Source organism: Erpetoichthys calabaricus, chromosome 12 (assembly GCF_900747795.2).
Source record: "Erpetoichthys calabaricus chromosome 12, fErpCal1.3, whole genome shotgun sequence".
NCBI lineage: Eukaryota > Metazoa > Chordata > Cladistia > Polypteriformes > Polypteridae > Erpetoichthys > Erpetoichthys calabaricus.
In genome coordinates this window covers 92298635-92320127 of record NC_041405.2, presented here as the reverse complement: position 1 = coordinate 92320127, position 21493 = coordinate 92298635, and the positions used below count along the sequence as shown (strand labels likewise).

General features: G+C 40.1%; 1 protein-coding gene across 1 annotated transcript in view; it reads right to left on the bottom strand.

Annotated features, from left to right (window-relative positions):
• The window catches only part of sash3 (SAM and SH3 domain containing 3), a 64000-nt gene that overhangs the window by 7245 nt on the left and 35262 nt on the right, over positions 1 to 21493 (bottom strand). Inside the window, exons 4-5 of the mRNA XM_028815886.2 lie at positions 17141 to 17282; positions 11431 to 11588 (exon numbers count right to left, since the gene is read on the bottom strand). Of these exons, the coding sequence (XP_028671719.1) occupies positions 11431 to 11588; positions 17141 to 17282 (300 nt within the window). The remainder of the gene's footprint in view (positions 1 to 11430; positions 11589 to 17140; positions 17283 to 21493) is intronic.

Here is a 21493-nt window from a genome sequence, read left to right as displayed (position 1 = left end):
ACATAACATCCTGAAATATGCTTATTCCTCTTCAGAGTTTTGGGGGGACCTGAGCCCATGCTGGCACCATAAGGTTCAGGGTAGAAACCAATCCTAAGTGCCAGTCAACTACCGGATATACTCACACTACACTCATTTTGAATCTCCAATTAACATAATACTCACATTTTTGAGATATTGGAGGAAAACCAGAGTGCCTGGAGAGAAAAACATGAAAGCACCCACAGAGTAACTGGGTACAGAATTTGACCTGAGGATTCAGACCACTGTGCCCCCCCATCCTCCAGGATGACACTTGAATTGATTGTTTCCAACACAAAGATGCCTCAGGTAGACTGAGTTGACGTGATCATATGGAAACAATTAAGGTTATGGTGTGTTCAGTTTCTTACTGTATAGGCCATTATACACTTTACTAAAGGCCCGCAATAATATGATGTTTAACATGAGAACACTCACCAAAAAAGGGGGATATAGGCCATCATGGTCATTAAGTGAAGTCGAATCATACAAGAGAAAAATTAGCCACAGATATCGTACACAGACACAGATAAAAATATTTTCTCACAGTCTCATGTTCTACATTACTGCATACTGTATTTTAACAGTATTATAAACCCAAGCCTAATATTAAATAAACCTTACCATTTAGTGAAGAAATGACAAAGACCAATGATGCTTATTTCATTTATTAATTAAAGTTATACAATACCCAGGGTCTCTCTTTAAAAGGCAATTTCCTCTTTGGACTCAAGAATTGGTTTACATGCACTTTAAACAACATTAACAGCAGCCAGGCATTTCCTGAAGTGACTGATCAATCTCTTATGGCACTAGGAAAAAATTCTCACCTATTTTCTCTTGAAGAGCTTTTTCAAGTCAATTGCTGTGACACTTTTTGAGCTTTATCTACCTCTTTCCTGGTCCTGACCCAGTATCTTGCAGGGCATGGTTTCTAAACATTTACAATGCCATTCCAGCACGCTCCTCAAATGCAGACCTGCTTTTAGGTGGTGGATCATTGTCTTGGTGAATGACCTTTGTGTGATTTGACCAAGCTTGAGGATGGATGGCCTGACATTCTCAGGATGACTCCTCTGATACAGGGCGCAATTCATAGTTCCTTCAATGATGGGAATGCATTCAATTCTGGGAGTGGCACATAAGGCCCAAGCTGTTGCCATGAATGAGTGGTGTCATCTACTGCATGGTTAATTACTGGTTTATGAAAGTTGAGAATGAACGAGAGAATTCATCTTAACATTTATCAGTGACCGCAGATCACTTTGTGGCTTATTCTTTATGTACAGTATTTATTGCTGCCTAAACAGACACTAACTAATGTTCTATGCTCCTGTTCATGAATGGATGTAATGCTAAAAATACTGTTTAGAACTTAACCACATTACTGGTGATCTTCTTGTATTTGTAAAACACAAAGACAGTAATTTTAATCAGCGGTGCAGCTAGTACATTGCCCCACCACCAAATAATATTAAGGAAAAGAAATGTAAAGACTTCAAGGGAAAAAAAAAGGTTAATAAAGTTTTTTTTTATAAAAGGTTAATAAAGTTTTTTTTTATATTTACCTGAATATAGAGTTTATTTGAAATATATTTTTGTATGTCTAATTTTTATGTAAGAAACATGAATAGGTCACTTAACACTAAATACTGGGTAAAATATTTATTTGTTAATTATTTATTTAATTGAACAGACATTTATTGAGAGTAATTTAAACCTACTGTTGCATTGTTTTTTTTATTGATTATGCACCACTTAGGAGAATATGCTATTTTAATGACAGAAAGCATTTATTGAATTGTATTATATCAGGTCAATTTATTTTCTGTTTCACATGGTATGATTTACAGTTTATAAAAATGTAATATTGTAATATCACACAAATAATCTAGAAAATCCTTGTTAATCGCATTCTCATGTTAATGCTCATAACTGATAACTTGAATATCACAAAACTAGAAAACTGTTCTCATAAATGCTAGTCATATAAGAAAATGAATTATACTGTCATATTAGATCATTTTTTTCTTTTAAGTTTTTCTTTTTTTTTGGACAAATCCCCTCAGGGGACATCTTATGTTTATTTTTGTGGCTCTTTTCTTTTTCAATAGAGAGAATTGCCAAGCTTAATATTCTCATTTGTGACATAGCTGATCTCAAATAGTCAATCTCAGTTTGCCAGAAAGATCTTTCAGCTGTTCCTACTGTTATGTTTACTGTCAAAAACAAAACACATGTAGTAGACATATTGTACCTTGCATATACAGCTTCAGTTACTAGAAGCAATACATTCATACAAACTTAACCCATAGGTCCACCTCAATCTGAGCTTTGTTGCCTTATGCCAACAATACACATGGATCCAGCTTGTTCAGAAGTGGAATTGCTTCCAACACTACTATTATGTTCTATGAAAGCACATCCCATAGCACTTTTTCCAAGTGCTAGGTAACAAATACAATAAACAGGTAACATTCATACAATTTTTGTTGGAGACTGTACCCAGTGCAAGAGAAAGCGCCCTGTTATTTTATATGCTGCATTGCACGTGTGTCTGACATGTTAGCCAAACTTTCCCATTACATCTCAGTGTGTTAGCAGTCAGCTCGCTTCTGCTACTCCCCTTCGTCATTTCAAGGATAGGACTGTGACCTGCGATTTCAAAGCATACAGTTTCAAATTGCCGTTTGTAATCCTGATCACATGCACTTGCTGCATGGATTAGTAAACGTTTGACTTTTTAGGGAAAAAAGGCATGAAGAGCTTAGGGGCCCCGTGGGATTTCCCTCCCACTCCATGCCATTGCTACGCATCTGATTTTAATGCAACCTGACCCCTTTCCATTTAGTATAAAAATGTGTAATCTCACAGTTAGGATACTAAACATGCCGGCTTTTTGAGCGTTTTCAAAAGTATTTCAAAGCATCTGTCTTGTTCAAAAAGTGGACGCCACCACTATTTTAAGATTATGCACCTACTCTAAATTTTTAAGACTATGGCCTTACCCCCACGAATCTTAAGTTCAGGGTTTGTAGTAGGGGTAGGCCAGTCTAAAACAAACAACAAGAAGGAGATGGCGTCCACTTTTTGAACATGACCCAGCAACTGTTTACCAAAAGTATACAATATTTAAACTTGGAGATTAATTTTTAGCACGATTAAGGTTTATATAATCAAAACATGTCCAAACATACCCTCAAGTAAAACCAACTTTTAGTACTTTCTTGCCTTTACAACAAAACTGTGAATTTTTCCGTCAAGAATATTTTTAATGTGTTGTTAAGCTTAAAAAAGAAACATTAACAATGAGAAGGATAACATAAACTGTAACACAAAATCAGAGTCCTATCTGATCCTTGCCGAAAATAAGGTTTGAGGGTGGTTCATTAAAAATGTCAATCTATCATTCTTCAGTCTCTGAAGGGAACCAACGGTAGCACATCCCGCTGTACTCACGTGCATTGCACTCACTTTTATTGTGCCGATTTAAATCCAACAATTAACACGAAAACTATCCTCTGAGAAAAATCTGGGAGAATGTGCAAACTTCACACGCCCGAGCCTGACATTCAAACCCTAACGCGAGAGCAGCACTACGCACAACATCAGCTTCCTACTTTTGTGCCAGCCACCATGTAAATGCCTTTGACCTCAGCTTTGGTATTGTATATCTAATTCCTACATTTAACCATTTTCAATTGCTGTACAGTATTTCATCCCTCAGTTGGACTGTTCACATTCTGTCTTCGCAAACTTTTGGTTACATCCAGGATTGCTAGGTATCATTTGCAATCGCCCAAAATCACCTAAAAACAGCCCAGCCATAAGCATCCTGTCTGAATTGAACAGGAGAGTATTTGAGTACAATATCTAAATGTGCAAATGCTCGAGTAACACCCGAGAACTTTTTGTATTGCCGGGGCTGAGGTTGCATCTTTACATACACTTCCACACTGTACTGTGTACAGGAGACAATAAGGACCCATCTTCTTCTTCTTTCAGCTTCTCCTGTTAGGGGTTGCCACAGCGGATCATCTTCTTCCATATCTTATCTTTCTGTCCTCTGCATCTTGTTCTGTTACATCCATCACCTGCATGTCCTCTCTCACCACATCCATAAACCTTCACTTAGGCCTTCCTCTTTTCCTCTTCCCTGGCAGCTCTATCCTTAGCATCCTTCTCCCAATATACCCAGCATCTCTCCTCTGCACATGTCCAAACCAACGCAATCTCGCCTCTCTGACTTTGTCTACTGTGGCGAACGGCCAGGTCCTGTGCCCAGCCAGGACGCCCCTGCTGCTTATGTTCCAGGGAGCAGCCATGGGCAGCTCAGTACCTCCCCCGGGACGCTTGGTGGCAGCCTCCCTGGCCGACGGTGATTCCCCAACCTCCCACAGGGCTCCATGGGAGATGGAGTCCTCCACAGCCTGGTTGGGGCTCGGGGTGGCCGCTAGGGGGTGCTGTCTGGTTTCAACAGCCTGGCTGGACGAATCTTCAGCCCCACCCGGAAGTGCAATTAGGACCAGGTGGTCAAGCACCTGGAACGCTTCTGGGTGGGCTATAAAAAGGGCCAGCCACCACCACTCAAGAAGCCAGAGTCAGGAGGAGGAGGACTAAGCTTGAAGAGGAGTGGTGGTAAAAGGAGAAAGAAGTGTTGTGTTGTGTTGGAAGAGTGCTTTTGGACTGTGTATTGCTTGTGGGTCACGGGGAAGACGTGCGCCCACGGGTGAAGACAATAAAAAGTCTATTGGTTCATTACGTGCCTCTGTGTCCTTCTTTGTCAGGTCAGGTGCCTATATAGCACCTTGTTACACTACCAACCATCCAACTTGAGCTGACCCTCTAATGTTCTCATTTCTAATCCTGTCCATCCTCATCACACCCAGTGCAAATCTTAGCATCTTTAACTCTGCCACCTCCACCTCTGTCTCCTGCTTTCTGGTCAGTGCCACCGTCTCCAACCCATATAACATAGCTGGTCTCACTACCGTCCTGTAGACCTTCCCTTTCACTCTTGCTGATACCCGTCTCTCACAAATCACTCCTGACACTCTTCTCCACCCATTCCACCCTGCCTGCACTCTCTTTTTCACCTCTCTTCCACAATACCCATTACTCTGTACTGTTGATCCCAAGTATTTAAACCCATCCAACTTCACCAACTCTACTCCCTGCATCCTCACCATTCCACTGACCTCCGCCTCATTTACACAAATTATCATATATGACAAGCATTTTAACATGTCGGCAGTTTTATTTTTCATTAAAATAGAAGATTTTTCTGTAATGTTTTTTTTGCTTTCCCAGTCCTTGCAGAATCTTTTCTAAGTAGTCCTTGCAGACAGGTGTTGCCACAACAAATCGTTTTTTCTTTCTTTTTCAAGACCTGATTGTTTTCCTACTTTGTCAGTTAGTCATGCTATTGAAATTTTTGGTTATTTTAAAAGTCATTTATTATCTTTCATGCTCACTCCTACTGGCCTTTACCTTGCAAGTTGGAGCAAATGACCTGTGCCCCGCTATATGCCACCTCAGTTTTACTTGGAGTAACGTTTAGATGTCTGTGGCTTGCCTGTTTAGGTTAAGGACCCAAATCCCCACACCACAGAGATGTGCTGACACTGGTTATGCAAACTAGGCTTAACAAAGCTGTAACGAGGTTTTATTTTTACTTCTAAAAACTGCCCAGAACATCGCCTTGTTTTTTTCCATAGAAAATAAAAAAAATATTAAAAATCACCAAAAACCAAAACCCGCGAAATCCCTTTTTGATAACTGGAGAAACCAATCAAAAATAGCCAAATTCGGCGGGAAAATAGTGAACGGAAAGTCTGAGTTCTAATCAAATTTGAGCCTATTGCTGGATAGGTCTGACTGACACATTGTGTATCCAATAAGATTTGCACATTATATAGATGCGGGCTGCCATATCTTGTGTCTGCAGTGCGCTAAGAATACATGCAAGAAGTGAAAAGGTAACTTATTCAAAGCACTTATCTGCTGCTGAAGAATGTGAATTTCCCATTGGGATTAATAAAGTATCTATCTATCTATCTATCTATCTATCTATCTATCTATCTATCTATCTATCTATCTATCTATCTATCTATCTATCTATCTATCTATCTATCTATCTATCTATCTATCTATCTATCTATCTATCTATCTATCTATCTATCTATCTATTTAGATTTTGACCATCTTTGGACAGTAGACGCACACACTGGTTTATATGTTAGGAGGAGCAGGCCTTTCTAATTGGTCTTTATCTCACTTATTGTTGACTGAGAACATCTTTATTTTATATTGGTTAGATGTTGGTGCTGTTCCAGAGGCTTAGGATTATTTTTAAATTTTCTGTGTGAAGTTTGGCAGCTGGTGAGGGGGCTGCACTAAAAAGGGGCGATACATTTTAAATAACAGAATTAGTATACAGTGGTAGGTAGCAGCGACTCATGTTCGTGATTTAGCAAGCCGCTTGTAGAAAGAGAAGAAAAAAAAAGAAAAGAAGAATGCAGAAATCTCACAGTGACAGTCAGTACCCAAAGAATCAAACCAATACCTTCGACTGTGAGGCCACACCACTCACCATAACATTAAAAATATCTCCTTTAAAAAATATATATATTGAGTTGGTCTCGTCCATTGTGGGAAATATATCCATTTAAAACATCCATAGTGTGTTTCTGTGTGGACAAGGCTTAATATTGTAAAGTGCTAAATAATACTGCTCCAGAAAACTGGAGTTGATGCCAATAAACCAAAAATCTTGATTGGGGGTTAAACATGAGACATTACAGTAGATCTTTAAACAGAACTGCAATGGGGCTCTGATCCCATCTTTCTTATTTATGCAAGAATATAAAAATACATATCATATTTCTAATGTATAATATTCGTTTAAGATATTGTTCCGCTGTCTAAGAGAACAGTGCTAAAGGACAGAAATGTACTGAGTTACATTTCAAAGAGGTTTGAATCTTGTTAGTCACTACAGCTATTAGGCTACCTTACCCCCTTCCTAGCTGACGTAGGGTCAATGTCAGTTTGAGTCATCCCCTGAGCTCTTAAAGCCTATTTTCAGACTTGCTAATCATTATTGTACATTTTCTAATGAAGTACCTGCCAGCATATTATTTTAGCTTGTTTGTGGTCTGGGCTAACCCAGCCACAGGGGATGCACAAACCAGTGTGTTTTTTCATGCTGGTCCCAAGTCTGGATAAATGGGGAGGGTTACGTCAGGAAGGGCATCTGGTGTAAAATTTTGCCAAATCAATATGCGGACAACAATACAAATTTCCACACCGAATCAGTCGAGCCCTGGGTTAACAACAACCACCACCAGTACTGTTAGCCAACAGGGTGCTGGCGGAAATTGGGCTACTGTTGGCTGAAGAAGAAGAAGGAGAAGAAGAGTGGGAGACGTGTCCGGAGGCAGGAGGAGAGGAGGAAGGTAAAGAGAGTGGAACTGATGGTAGCAACTTTGAATGGTGGCAGTAAGATTGGTAAGGGGAGAGAGTTAGCAGATAAGATGGAGAGAAGGAAGGTTGATATATTGTGTGTGCAAGAGACTAAATGGAATGGGAGTAAGGCCAGATGGATCTGAGGTGTATTCAAATTGTTCTATCATGGTGTGGATAGGAGGAGAAATGAAGTACTGGTTATTCTGAAGGAACAGTATGTCAAGAGTGTTTTGGAAGTAAAAAGAGTGTCAGGCAGAGTAATGATTATGAAGCTGGAAATTGGAGGTGTGATGATGAATGTTGTTAGTGCATATGCCCCACAGGTTGGGTGTGCGATAGAGGAGAAAGAAGATTTTTGGAGTGAGTTGGATGAAGTGATGAGCAGTGTATCCAAGGGACAGAAAGTGGTGATTGGAGCGGATTTCAATGGACATGTTAGTGAAAGGAACAGAGGAGACGAGAAGGTGATGGGTGAAGCTGGAAATTGGAGGTGTGATGATGAATGTTGTTAGTGCATATGCCCCGCAAGTTGGGTGTGCAATGGATGAGAAAGAAGATTTTTGGAGTGAGTTGGATGAAGTGATGAGCAGTGTATCCAAGGGACAGAAAGTGGTGATTGGAGCGGATTTCAATGGACATGTTGGTGAAGGGAACAGAGGAGACGAGAAGGTGATGGATAGTTATGGTGTCAAGGAGAGGAATGAAGAAGGTCAGAGGATAGTGGTTTTTGCCAAAAGGATGGACATGGCTGTGGTGAATACATATTTTAAGAAGAGGGAGGAACATACGGTTACATATAAGAGTGGAGGAAGATGCACACAGGTAGATTACATCCTATGCAGAAGAGTCAATCTGAAAGAGACTGAAGACTGCAAAGTGGTGGCAGGGGAAAATGTAGTTAAGCAGGATAGGATGGTGGTCTGTAGGATGACGCTGGAGATCAAGAAGAGGAAGAGAGTGAGGGCAGAACCAAGGATCAAATGGTGGAAGTTGAAAAAGGAAGACTGCAAGGTTGAGTTTAGGGAGGAGGTGAGACAGGCACTGGGTGGCAGTGAAGAGTTACCAGACAGCTGGGAAACTACAGCAGATGTAGTAAGGGTGACAGCAAGAAGGGTGCTTGGCGTGACATCTGGAAAGAGGAAGGATGAAAAGGAAACCTGGTGGTGGAATAAGGAAATACAGGAGAGTATACAGAGGAAGAGAATGACAAAGAAGAAGTGGAATAGTCAAAGTGATGAAGAAAGTAAACAAGAGTACAAGGAGATAAGGTGAATAGAGAGGTGGCGAAGGCTAAAGAAAAGGTGTATGATGAGTTGTATGAGAGGTTGGACACTAAAGAGGGAGAAAAGGACCTGTACCGATTGGCTAGACAGAGGGACCGAGCTGGGAAAGATGTGCAGCACGTTAGGGTGATAAAGGATAAAGATGGAAACATACTCACAAGCGAGGAGTGTGTGTTGAGTAGATGGAAAGAGTACTTTGAGAGGCTGATGAATGAAGAGAACGAGAGAGAGAGAAGGTTGGATGATGTGGAGATAGTGAATCAGGAAGTGCAACAAATTAACAAGGAGGAAGTAAGGACAGCTATGAAGAGGATGAAGAATGGAAAAGCTGTTGGTCCAGATGGCATACCTGTTGAAGCATGGAGGTGTTTAGGAGAGATGGCAGTGGAGTTTTTAACTAGATTGTTTAATGGAAGCTTGGAAAGTGAGAGGATGCCTGAGGAGTGGAGAAGAAGTGTACTGGTGCCGATATTTAAGAATAAGGGGGATGTGCAGGACTGCAGTAACTACAGGGGAATAAAATTGATGAGCCACAGTATAAAGTTATGGGAAAGAGTAGTGGAAGCTAGGTTAAGAAGTGAGGTGATGGTTAGTGAGCAGCAGTATGGTTTCATGCCAAGAAAGAGCACCACAGATGCAATGTTTGCTCTGAGGATGTTGATGGAGAAGTTTAGAGAAGGCCAGAAGGAGTTGCATTGCGTCTTTGTGGACCTGGAGAAAGCATATGACAGGGTGCCTCGAGAGGAGCTGTGGTATTGTATGAGGAAGTCAGGAGTGGCAGAGAAATATGTAAGAGTTGTACAGAATATGAATGAGGGAAGTGTGACCGTGGTGAGGTCTGCGGTAGGAGTGACGGATGCATTCAAGGTGGAGGTGGGATTACATCAGGGATCGGCTCTGAGCCCTTTCTTATTTGCAATGGTGATGGACAGGTTGACAGTCGAGCTTAGACAGGAGTCCCCGTGGACTATGATGTTTGCTGATGACATTGTGATCTGTAGCGATAGTAGGGAGCAGGTTGAGGAGACCCTGGAGAGGTGGAGATATGCTCTGAAGAGGAGAGAAATGAAGGTCAGTAGGAACAAGACAGAATACATGTGTGTAAATGAGAGTGAGGTCAGTGGAATGGTGAGGATGCAAGGAGTAGAGTTGGTGAAGGTGGATGAGTTTGAATACTTGGGATCAACAGTACAGAGTAATGGGGATTGTGGAAGAGAGGTGAAAACGAGAGTGCAGGCAGGGTGAAATGGGTGGAGAAGACTGTCAGGAGTGATTTGTGACAGACGGATATCAGCAAGAGTGAAAGGGAAGGTCTACAGGACAGTAGTGAGACCAGCTATGTTATATGGGTTGGAGACAGTTGCACTGGCTAGAAAGCAGGAGACAGAGCTGGAGGTAGCAGAGTTAAAGATGCTAAGATTTGCACTGGGTGTGACAAGGATGGACAGGATTAGAAATGAGTACATTAGAGGATCAGCTCAAGTTGGACGGTTGGGAGACAAAGTCAGAGAGGCAAGATTGCGTTGGTTTGGACATGTGTAGAGGAGAGATGCTGGGGATATTGGGAGAAGGATGCTAAGGATAGAGCTGCCAGGGAACAGGAAAAGAGGAAGGCCTAAGCGAAGATTTATGGATGTGGTGAGAGAGAACAGAACAAGATGCAGAGGACAGAAAGATATGGAAGAAGATGATCTGCTGTGGCAACCCCTACCGGGAGCAGCCGAAAGAAGAAGAAGAAGAAATGGTCTGGGCTAACTCTGAGACAAGATACAGGCAGGATGTCGAGCCCCCTCCTTCTTAACTTTTTAACAGTTGGACCCCTGCTAATAAATGGATTTGGTTGCCATTTCCAAACACAAGAGTAAGTGCATTTGAGAAGTATTCAAACTGGATGCAAGGAGAGATAACATACAAGCAGATGAATCATTATAGATGGACCTGGACAGACTTGAGACTTTGGCAAACTTGTGGCAAATTAAATTTAATATAAGGAAATGGAAAACATTATGCACAAGAAGTAAAATGTTCAATTTGAATTCACAATGGGATGTTTAAAACTTAAATCTTAGCGAGTGACCTAGGTGTCATAGTGAACTCATGTTATTTACATCCAGAGAGTGGTCCAAGGGTGATTTAAAAGGCTATTAAGATGTTAGGTTACACGTTAATAAGTTTATAGTGTAGAGTACAAGTCAAAGAAGCTTATGCTTAAGCTGTTTAAAGTAGTGATGTGGCCTTTTGTAGAGTACTGTGTTCAGTTGTGGTTACCATTTTATAAAAAGAACGTAGCAGGGTTACAGAAAGTCCAGATGATAGAGTGACTTGGCTGATTCTAGGAGTGAGTCTGAGTTCTGAGGAAAAATTGATAGAGCTCAGCCTTTCCAGTTTAAGCAACCATACATAAGAGGTGAAATGATTGAATTGTTTAAAATGTGAAAAGAATTAGTATAGTGGATCCAGGCTGTGATTTTAAAATAGGTTCCCTACAAGAGAACAGCAACACAAAACTAATGAATATTACATTATTTACAATGTTTGTAATGTTCTAATGAAGCAACAGCAAAGTGCAATTTCTTACGTGTCTGTTTATCAGTTTAATGTTCGCTGAATAAGCTTTACAATAAATAAAAGCTCTAAAGGAGAGCAGTAGCAGCCTTACCCTGAGTTTCAGAGAGTCGTTGTCATAGGGGCTGGGCGTGAAATCAGTGTGCACCCGTGCTCTGCCACAGAAAGGTCCAGTATAAGGAGGAGTGGAATCTTCAAGTCGCATGCTGTCCCGGTTGCTATATCCGCTATCCAGACTTTGTCTGTCACCACCTGAAAAGATTCAGAGTACAGTTTGCATACAACTTCACTGTCATTTTTCTCTTTCAGGACAAATGATAGCAATTAAAGAACTAATTGTGTGGGACTGGCAAAAGGAAAAAACAAAAGTATTAATGAGAAGAATCCATTCAGCCCAACATAGCTAATTTCCCACTCTGTTAATGTTCCTTAAATATTAATTAGCTAAGATCTGAAGGTGCATCTTTAATGGCTTGTATACTACTGGACTTATATAATGTACACTTCCCCTAGCATCTTACAGGGGACAGCTTGGCTCTCAGTGCACCCCACACCTTCATCCCATAAGCTCCATGCTCAGGGAGTGCCATCTCTTGGTAGCAGCCTTTCCAAGATAAATGATTCGAGTTCTCCAGCCTTTCATGTTTTCGTCTGTCATTGACTTTGGATTCTAATCACTCCTTTTGGAAGATCACCATTTTAACAACACATACTGTATTCTTGAAGGCTAAATGAAATCACATGAATATAGATGATATTGCATGAGCTGAGGTGTTCCTCATCCACATTCTGACACCTGTCATCTGGGAAAATTCACCTAACCTTCTAACAAGTCCCCTGCGTAGTAACCTTAATAGTTAAACATGTAGAGTCTGTCTTCATTTCACTATTGGCTTCTAATATATCATAAACTTTTTTTCTTCATTTACATTCTGCATGAAAACATGAGATTCAAATATTTGCCCATCACTACAAACTACATAGGGAAAGTAATATATAAAAAAATATAATTTTGGGGTGTAAAATTCCTTTAAAGTGGATAATGGTGTCACTGCAGTAAATGCATTTTCTATACATTAACAGAGTAATTCAGTTAGAATATGAACCAAAAAGGAAATATAATAATATGCTAGTAATTGTATCTCATAACCCATTAGTGTAATAATACAGCTAAGTATCTCATGAAATAATGAGTTATACACTTTGATGATAACATATACTTGTAAAACTGTTACCTGGAATTTACTTGCATTGATTGCATGGTAGTTTTATTCTCACTTTCATCATATAAATTACAAATAAAACAAAATACAGTGCACTTCAAATGCCTAGCATGCCATTCTCAAAACTGCAAAGTCCAACACAGGGTTGATGCCTGTCCTGAAAACACTGGGTACAAAGCAGGGCACTTGTTCACATGGAGCCCACTCTTGAGCTCTCTTCTATGGGCTCATTCAAAATCACCAGACAATCTAACATGCCTGCCTTTGGGAATATAAACGGAAAACCAAAGCACCTGGAGACAAATCCATAGGGAGAGCATGCAAGACAACAACAGGGCACATGACTGGAACCCAGGATGGCGCTGAATCTCTAAGTAGCAGCATTCACTTCTTTGCCACTCTACCACAAAACAGCACACATAATGTAGAGCACTACTGAATATACTGCGGAAGAGCTGCATGAGAAGGTAAGACCTTTGACAGATAAGAGGAGACCATTCAGCCCATCAAGCTTGTTTATTTATCTAATAGCTAAAACATCCCAATATCTCATCCAGATACTCCTTAGAGGTTGTCAAGGTTTCTGTTTCAGCTACATGGCTCAAATAAGCATTTAAATAATGTAGTTAATCGGACAGTCACTGTTACAATGTAATGGCACTGAGATGCACTAAATTAAAGCTGGTTTAGGTTCCCTGATGCTGATGTTGTTGTGGTGTTGCCCATCTTTTCTTTTCATCCATCTAAAAACTTGGCAAAATGATTCCATGTTTTGCATGGCATGAACAGCTCCAGGCAGTTTCTGCACGTTGATTTCATTGAGTGCCTTTTGTTCAGTAAATGTCAGCAAATGACACTAACAATATTTACCCGGTGACAATAGACCTTTGCCCCCCAATGTTTTCTCTGATCTACGTCTAAGGCATTTTAGAGCCCCAGGCTATGTACAGAGTTGCAAAACCAGTGGTTTATGATGGTCACGTTTTAGAGGATTGCAGAATAATTATAATCAATATACAGTATATATAGTAGATGAACTGTGATCCCCCAGCCATGCTATTTCAGAACTTCTTACTAAACTACAGGATTTATCATTGTACAGTCACTGATTGTAACGTTTTATTTTGAAAAGGTCCTGCATTTAAATCTTTAAACCATAATACAGCTCAGATTAAGCCTGTTTGGGCTGAGTTTAGTTAGTCCTTTCACCTGTTTGACATTCTTTAGTTATGAGTGGATATTCTCTACTTTGACGGCCCTTAAAATCTTATTCTCCTACTAGTAAGGTGAGCCCCTTCATGAATGCAGTATACCGAGGAGGGAATGTTGTCCTCTTCCTTATACAGTTTGTGCTTCTATAAAGTTCAGCTAGTAATGGTTTCTGGCTCTGCTACAGGTATCAATTGTTGAATTATCTTCTATTCTGTACAGAATAGATTTGCTAGATTACCTCTAAAAAATGAGATGCTGCCATACACTGTGGTCTTTCTAATGCACTTCTAAAAAGCTGATTGTTATTAATAAAAGAATTTGAAAAACATAAAAAAGACAAACATGCCAGTCAGTCCTCACAATCCCTGGACATTAAAGATGTCTGCCCTTCCAAGTGACTGAAGTGCTTTCTATACTGCATTTCATTTATATAATGTATTGATATATTTAACATATTCTGTGTCAAAGTGTTTTTTGCTTGAATAACAGTGACAGTGAGGAAACTGTGTAAGAAAGTCAGTGCTGGTTAATAACTGGTCCCTTTTCAGCCTGGTATTGTTCTTGTTTACTGTTCTCGATTAAGGCTACCTTGTGTATCTCACTTGCATAAAAAACCTCCATTTGCTGTCTTTTTTTTGACAGTTAAGTTTCCATTGGTTTTATCGTAATTTCCAAGTGGCACTTTGTACTTTTGCGCAGCTTTCAGGAAACCTTTGAGTCGGTGACAGTGTCCTGATCTGTTTTCTCTTTCAGATGGGACATTTTGTCTCTATGTCTTCTGTGTCAATTTCCACTGATAGGATGTACAAGGCTGGCTAACCTCTTTTCCTCTTCCATGTTGGATTGTGACTTTCAGGGTTGTTAGGGCATGGAAAGATTCCCAGTATGATTACATACCATGGCTGCACAAAGGCATTAGCAGATTAAGCTATATCTTTTTTAGTATCTCGCACAGCCTCTGCCTTGTCCTGTAGAATTTGCAATCAATAGCCATTAGAGAGCTGAAACTGCCAGACACATTTTGACTGCCGGCTGTAGTAAGAGATAGCCAAGGATCGATGCAGATTATGTAAGCAAAGTCTTTCCAGTTTGGCCTGGAATACTTTAATTACTGGCTTATGTAAAAGCTCCGATTTTAACAGTAACACAGCTATTATTTGCAATGACTGTTGCGGGCATTTAACCGAGTTCCCAAAGAAATAACGCTGGGAAATTTACAGTAATATGCAATACTTCCTATGAGATGATAGATCTTTTCCTGCCATTGCGATCCGTGGGATCCAGCAATCACACACTAGTCCTGTTCTACTAAATTAATAATGTATTTTAAATAATTAATGTGATTAATTCACTCATCATTTTGAATTAATGGAATGAAGTTGTGTGAAACGAATATCCTCAACTGTCTCTCTGAATGCAGGGAAAAACAAACCAAAGATATGCTAGCTCTAATATTCTTACGTGTAGTCTGTGATGTCCTCTGATTAATGTGCGGTCATATTGATTTTACCTATGGTGGTCTCTTTTTAGATGATCTCTTAGATCTAATAGATCTTTTTTTATCATACAGAATGACTTGAAACGGATTAGCACAGAGTGAATTGGGTGATACAGGCTGAAGTCAGTACCCTGAAATTAAACTAGGAGTTCAACTGAAAGCAGTGCTTCGCATCAGAAATAATGAAATGGCTCAATGAAGACCAGCAGCCACATATGAGGGTCCAGGGCATGATTTAAAAATGTCTTTGGATCTTGGAATGTTTTTTGGTTGGATCTACAGTATTTAAAATGTAAAATGTACAAATTAGCCGCACCTCATACCCATCATTAAGTCAGAGATTTCACTGTCCAAGTAATCTGAAGTCCATTGTTTCTAATTTATATATATATAAAAGCCAAATACTACTGACTCACTCATCACGAAACCTCCCGAACCATGAGGACTTGAAATTTGGAATGCAGGTTACCCTTGGCCCATAGGTGCTTGCTAAGAAACGGTGTTAAAAATTTCGTGATCCAGCGTAAAATTTGTTAGTTTTTTAGACCCGTTTGTATGTCTGTCCGCTTTTCACGAGAGAACTACTTAACGGATTTAAATTGGGGTTTTTTTCTACAATTTGCTTGAAAATTCCGTTGAATTTTCCGTTCTCTCATTGTGCTAAGTTTCATAGTTCGCTTGCAGGAGCGATATATTTGCACTAATCCGAGAGAGAGGCTGTGAGCCATCGAGAGTGACGTCAGGAGTAGGGAGCTGAGCAGGGCCCTCCTCGCTGTCCTGTTTCACTACTACGCGGGCGAAGCTGCAGGTGATGGCTAGTCATAAATATAATAATTATGGATAGAGAAGATGTAAACAACAAATAACATCCATGTGTCTATTTTCGTGGAGGAGCTGGAGCCTTTCCCAGCAATCATCGGGTGCAAGGCTGGACAGGATGCTGAAAAATAAACAGCTGTTCTGAGGGGTTAAAGTGGTCTCCTAGCGTGATTTCCCCTTGCTTATCATCCTATTTATTTTTCATCTGGCAAGGATATGGATCTCCAGATAATTGTTGTTGCTAATTATTAACAGAGAACAAATAGATTTAAATCCTTTTGAGATTTATGCTGCATGATTTTAAACTTGTTATGGAATTTTTTTAAGTGTTTTATTTCATTTTTATATCTGGGGATAGTCGGTGTCTGTGTGGTAGCCATGATTTTTTTAGAGCAAGGCACATTGTAATTGTTTAAATAAATGCAAAGCTGTAAATCATTTTCTTTAACAGGTACATTATAACAGGTGAAACTGCAAGGTGTAAATAAAGGTGATGTGGCTGTATCGGAAAAAATGTTGCATGTCTGTCACCTCAGAAATGAGTTCATTTTCAACTTGGAAAAGTCTAACCAAAGGGAACTTTGCTCTTTGGACATGTGTGGTATGTTGTTATCTGTTATCTAATCTTGTGCAACCAAGTCCAATAAACCCGAGTTCTGATTGATCCATTTTTAAAATATATATATTTTTTTATGTAAAATCTTTTGGGGAACAGGACAATTGTAGTGATGCACTGTAATACTTTTTTTTGTTTTTCTGACAGTGAAAGTTTATTCTTTTATTTATCTTTATTAAGTCAAAGCTACATATTAAGAAAATTATTATAAGCCCTCCATGAAGGTCTGTAGTCTGTATACTATAGTCTTTATTATTCCATCCATTTTCTAAGCTGCTTGTTCAGTTTAGTGTTTTGTTTAGCCGAGCAGCAAACTCACACAAATACAGAAAAAGGCGGTGATACAAAGAGGTTTTCATGCAGACTCTACCCCACATCATTTTTAATAATTACTACAGAAAATCTGATCTAGCCACAGAATAAAAGGACAACTTACATCCAGAAAGCTGACGCATCAAAGGGCTGTGAATTTGTTCGTCTGACTCAAAAGAGCACTGAGAAGTCCTCTCTCCGATCCGTCCATCTGGGATATCATCAAAAGACATGGGAGACATGGAGCCATCATCTCCACTGTCCATCTGAAATAAAATGGTTGGGAATAGACACTGAGTATGTCATAAATAGTTTACATGGTACAGCACCATTGTGATCCCTGCTTGAACAGTGAACATGGTGTAGTGGAGATCCTCATATGCAGTAGGGCTTATTAGTGTGATATGTTCAAGGACTTGGTGTTCCTGAGATCTTTATTGTTGGCAAACAGTCTTTAGCAGAACAATTTAAAATGTAGTTATCATATCAAATTTTTCATTTGGAACCAGGCCTAGGAGTGATGTTCACTTAAGAGTGCCTGGTAATTGTGCATCCAACGTAGGCCAGTTGCTCTCAACTTGTAGGAACCACTTTATGGTTTCAGAGCCTACAAAGTGAAGGTCACAGGGTGCTGATTTAGATGAACTAGAACTTTCCTGCTCAAACTTATTCCTTCAGCAGAGGACAAAAAAGAGCAGGAGATTGAACATAGTTTCAAAACATTCCTACAGTTACATTAGTGTGATGTTACATGGCAGAAAGAACACCAATGGCTGTTATTTAAGTATATATACCCTAACAAACTTATTACAGAGTATTAGCCTTCTTAGTGCTGCCTGCATTATTCACTAGCTATAGGGATGGCTTGTACATTTTCTCTTGCTTCCAATATACTATTTTCACCATTCTCTTATTTCTTCTACAGTATCTGCCTATCTATCAAAAACATCTTGCCTCAGCCTACATAGGCTTAAGGATCCTTGACAAGAAACTGCCATTTATTCGTCATCCCCAGTTTACTTTCAGACCACCCCTGAAATCATTTTCAGGAATCAGGAAACGGCCTGTACCATTCACTGTGTTTTCTCGCTGTCCCTGGTGTCTCTACATCCCTGATACTTGATATGCAGTTAAAGCCTCCAACACATAGTGCTGCACCTGGGTGTTGTGTGCTTATGGGAATCCCTGCTGCCATTAAATTTCTTATGCATACCAAAAATACACCATTGTATGTTGTTCCATATAGACAAAGGAATCTGGCAATTACATTGTGGCAGCAGAACCTAGGGGGGCACCTGCACCAAAAAGCCTAAACACAAAACAGTGGACTTGCACTTCACATACATTTTTGGTTATGCATGGCCACCTTTGGAACTTATCATTACTGATAATGTGATCAATTATTTTAGGAAAGAATGACTTCAGAAATATACAATCTACCCGTAGCCTCCAGATACCGTAAGACAATGAGCTGAAGTGCCATCAAGGAGTTTATTTGAGGAAACAATGGAAATGTTTTAAAGAGGTCAAGTTGGTTACATTAGGATGAAATACAAAAATTGTATCATTCTAAAACATGAAAACTTACTTAATGTGGTCAGATATGCAAAATTCTGTTTTTCTTATCTTTTCATTTCAAATATGGATTGATTTTGTAAAGCAAAAACATGACTTTTAACTTTACTGTCTTTATTTGAGTAGCTGCTTAACAATTATGTGCAGAGAACCAGCTGATTGACTTGTGTGTAAAAGAAATAAAGACTGACAATTTAAAAATATACTAGTGCAATACAAAACATCCCTTTACTAAAAATCTTAAGACATAAAATATGAACAGCTGTAGGCCTCTGAAACTACTATACATTTGAAAAATTCCTCCATGGTTAAGCTTAAAGCAATGGAGGATGTACAAACCAGTGTGTTTCTTCATACCAGTCCCAAGCTCGGATAAATGGGGAGGGTTATGTCAGGAAGGGTCTCTGGTATAAAATTTTGCCAGATCAATATGTGAACAACAATACAGATTTCCATATAAGATTGGTTGAGGCCCTGGTTTACAATGACTGCCTCCAGTACTGTTAGCCAACAGGGTGCTGGGCGAAATTGGGCTACTGTTGGCTGAAGGAGAAGAAGAGGTTGAAGGCATGTCTGGAAGCAGGAGGAGAGATGGAGGGTTAGGTGAGTGGAAGTGTGGGTTGGAACTTTGAATGTTGGCAATATGACTGGTAAAGGGAGAGTTAGCTGATATGATGGAGAGAAGGAAGGGTGATAAGATTGTGCGTGCAAGAAACCAGATGGAAGGGGAGTAAAGCAAGAAAATTTAAAAAAATAAAAAATAAGTAAATTTCCCCTTGGGATTAATAAAGTAAGTATCTATCTATCTATCTATCTATCTATCTATCTATCTATCTATCTATCTATCTATCTATCTATCTATCTATCTATCTATCTATCTATCTATCTATCTATCTATCTATCTATCTATCTATCTATCTATCTATCTATCTATCTATCTATCTATCGCCAGGTGTTTCGGAGGCAGGTTCAAATTGTTTTACCATGGTGTGGATGGGAGGAGAAATGGGGTAGGAGTTATCCTGAAGGAACAGCATGTCAAGAGTGTTTTGGAGATGAAAAGAGTGTTGATTATGAAGCTGGAAATTGAAGGTGTGATGATGAATGTTATTAGTGCAGATGCCTTGCAAGTTGGGTGTGCAATGGGTGAGAAAGAATATTTCTGGAGTGAGTTGGATGAAGTGGTAGAAAGTGTACCCAAGGGGGAGAGAATGGTGATTGGAGCGGATTTCAGTTGACATGTTGGTGAAGGGAACAGAGGGAATGAGGAGGTGATGGGTAGGTATGATGTCAAGGAGAGGAATGAAGAAGGTCAGATGGTAGTGGATTTTGGCTGTGGTAAATACATATTTTAAGAAAAGGGAGGGATGCAGGGTGACATGCAAGAGTTGATGAAGATGCACACAGGTGAATTATATCCTCTGCAGAGGTACAGTCTGAAGGAGATTGGAGACTGCATAGTGGTGGCAGGGAAAAGCATAGTTCGGCAGCATAGGATGGTGGTCTGTAGGATAACATTGTAGGTCAAGAAGAGGAGGAGAGTCAGGGCAGAGCAAATAATCAAATGGTGGAAGTTGAAAAAGGAAGACTAACGTGGAGTGCAGAGGGGAAGTGAGACAGGCACTAGGTGGCAGTGAAGAGTTAGTGAGGTGATGATTAGTGAGCAGCAGTATGGTTTCATGCTGGGAAAGAGCACTACAGATGCAATGTTTGCTCTGAGGATGTTGATGAAGAAGTATAGAGAAGGCCAAAAGAGGCCAAAATAAGTTGCATTGTGTCTCTGTGGACCCAGAGAAAGCATATGACAGGGTGTGCCAAAGAGGAGTTGTGGTATCATATGAGGAAGTTAGGAGAGGCAGAGAAATATGTAAGAGTGGTATAGGATATGTACTAAGGAAATGAGACAGTGGTGAGGTCTGCGGTAGGAGTGACAAATGTGTTTAAGGTTGAGGTGGGATTACATCAGGGATTGATTCTGAGCCCTTTCTTATTTGCAGTGGTGATGGACAGGTTGACAGAGGAGATTAGAAAGAAATCTCCATGGACTATGATGTTTGCTGATGACATTGTGATCTGTAGCGATAGTAGGGAGCAGGTTAAGGAGACCCTGGAGAGGTGTAGATATGCTCTAGAGAGGAGAGGAATGAAGGTCTGTAGGACCAAGACAGAGTACATATGTGTGAATGAGAGGGAGGTCAGTGGAATGGTGAGGATGCAGGGAGTAGAGTTGGTGAAGGTGGATGAGTTTAAATACTTGGGATCAATAGTGCAGAGTAAAAGGGAGTGTGGGAGTGAGGTAAACAAGAGAGTGCAGGCAGGGTGGAGTGAATGGAGAATGGTTGTGAGTCCAGCTATGTTATATGAGGTTTGATGATGGTGGCACTGACAAAAAGACAGGAGACAGAGCTGGAGGTAGCAGAGTTTTAAAGATGTTAAGATGCATTGGATAGACAGGATTAGGAACGAGTACATTAGATGGTCAGCTCAGGATGGACGGTTTGGAGACAAAAGGCAGAGAGGCAAGACTGCATTGGTTTGGACATGTACAGAGATGAGATGCAGGGGATATTTAGAGATGGAAGATAAGGATGGAGCTGCCAAGCAAGAAAAAAAGAGGAAGACCTAAGAGGAGGTTTATGGTTTAGGTGACTTGCAGGTGGGGGTGTGACAGAGCAAGATGCAGAGGACAGGAAGATATGGAAACAGGTTATCCACTGTGGCGACCCTTAATGGGAGCAACCGAAAGAAGTAGAAGATGAAGAAGTTTAAGTTGTCTTTTGTTCTTTAGTGGAGGAAGAGCATATGTTGCACGAAGGCAGGATTTCATTATGGACTGAAATTTCCAGCCAATCATCATTCCCAGGGAACATACAAATTGTGGAAATACTTCAGAGGTGAGCAT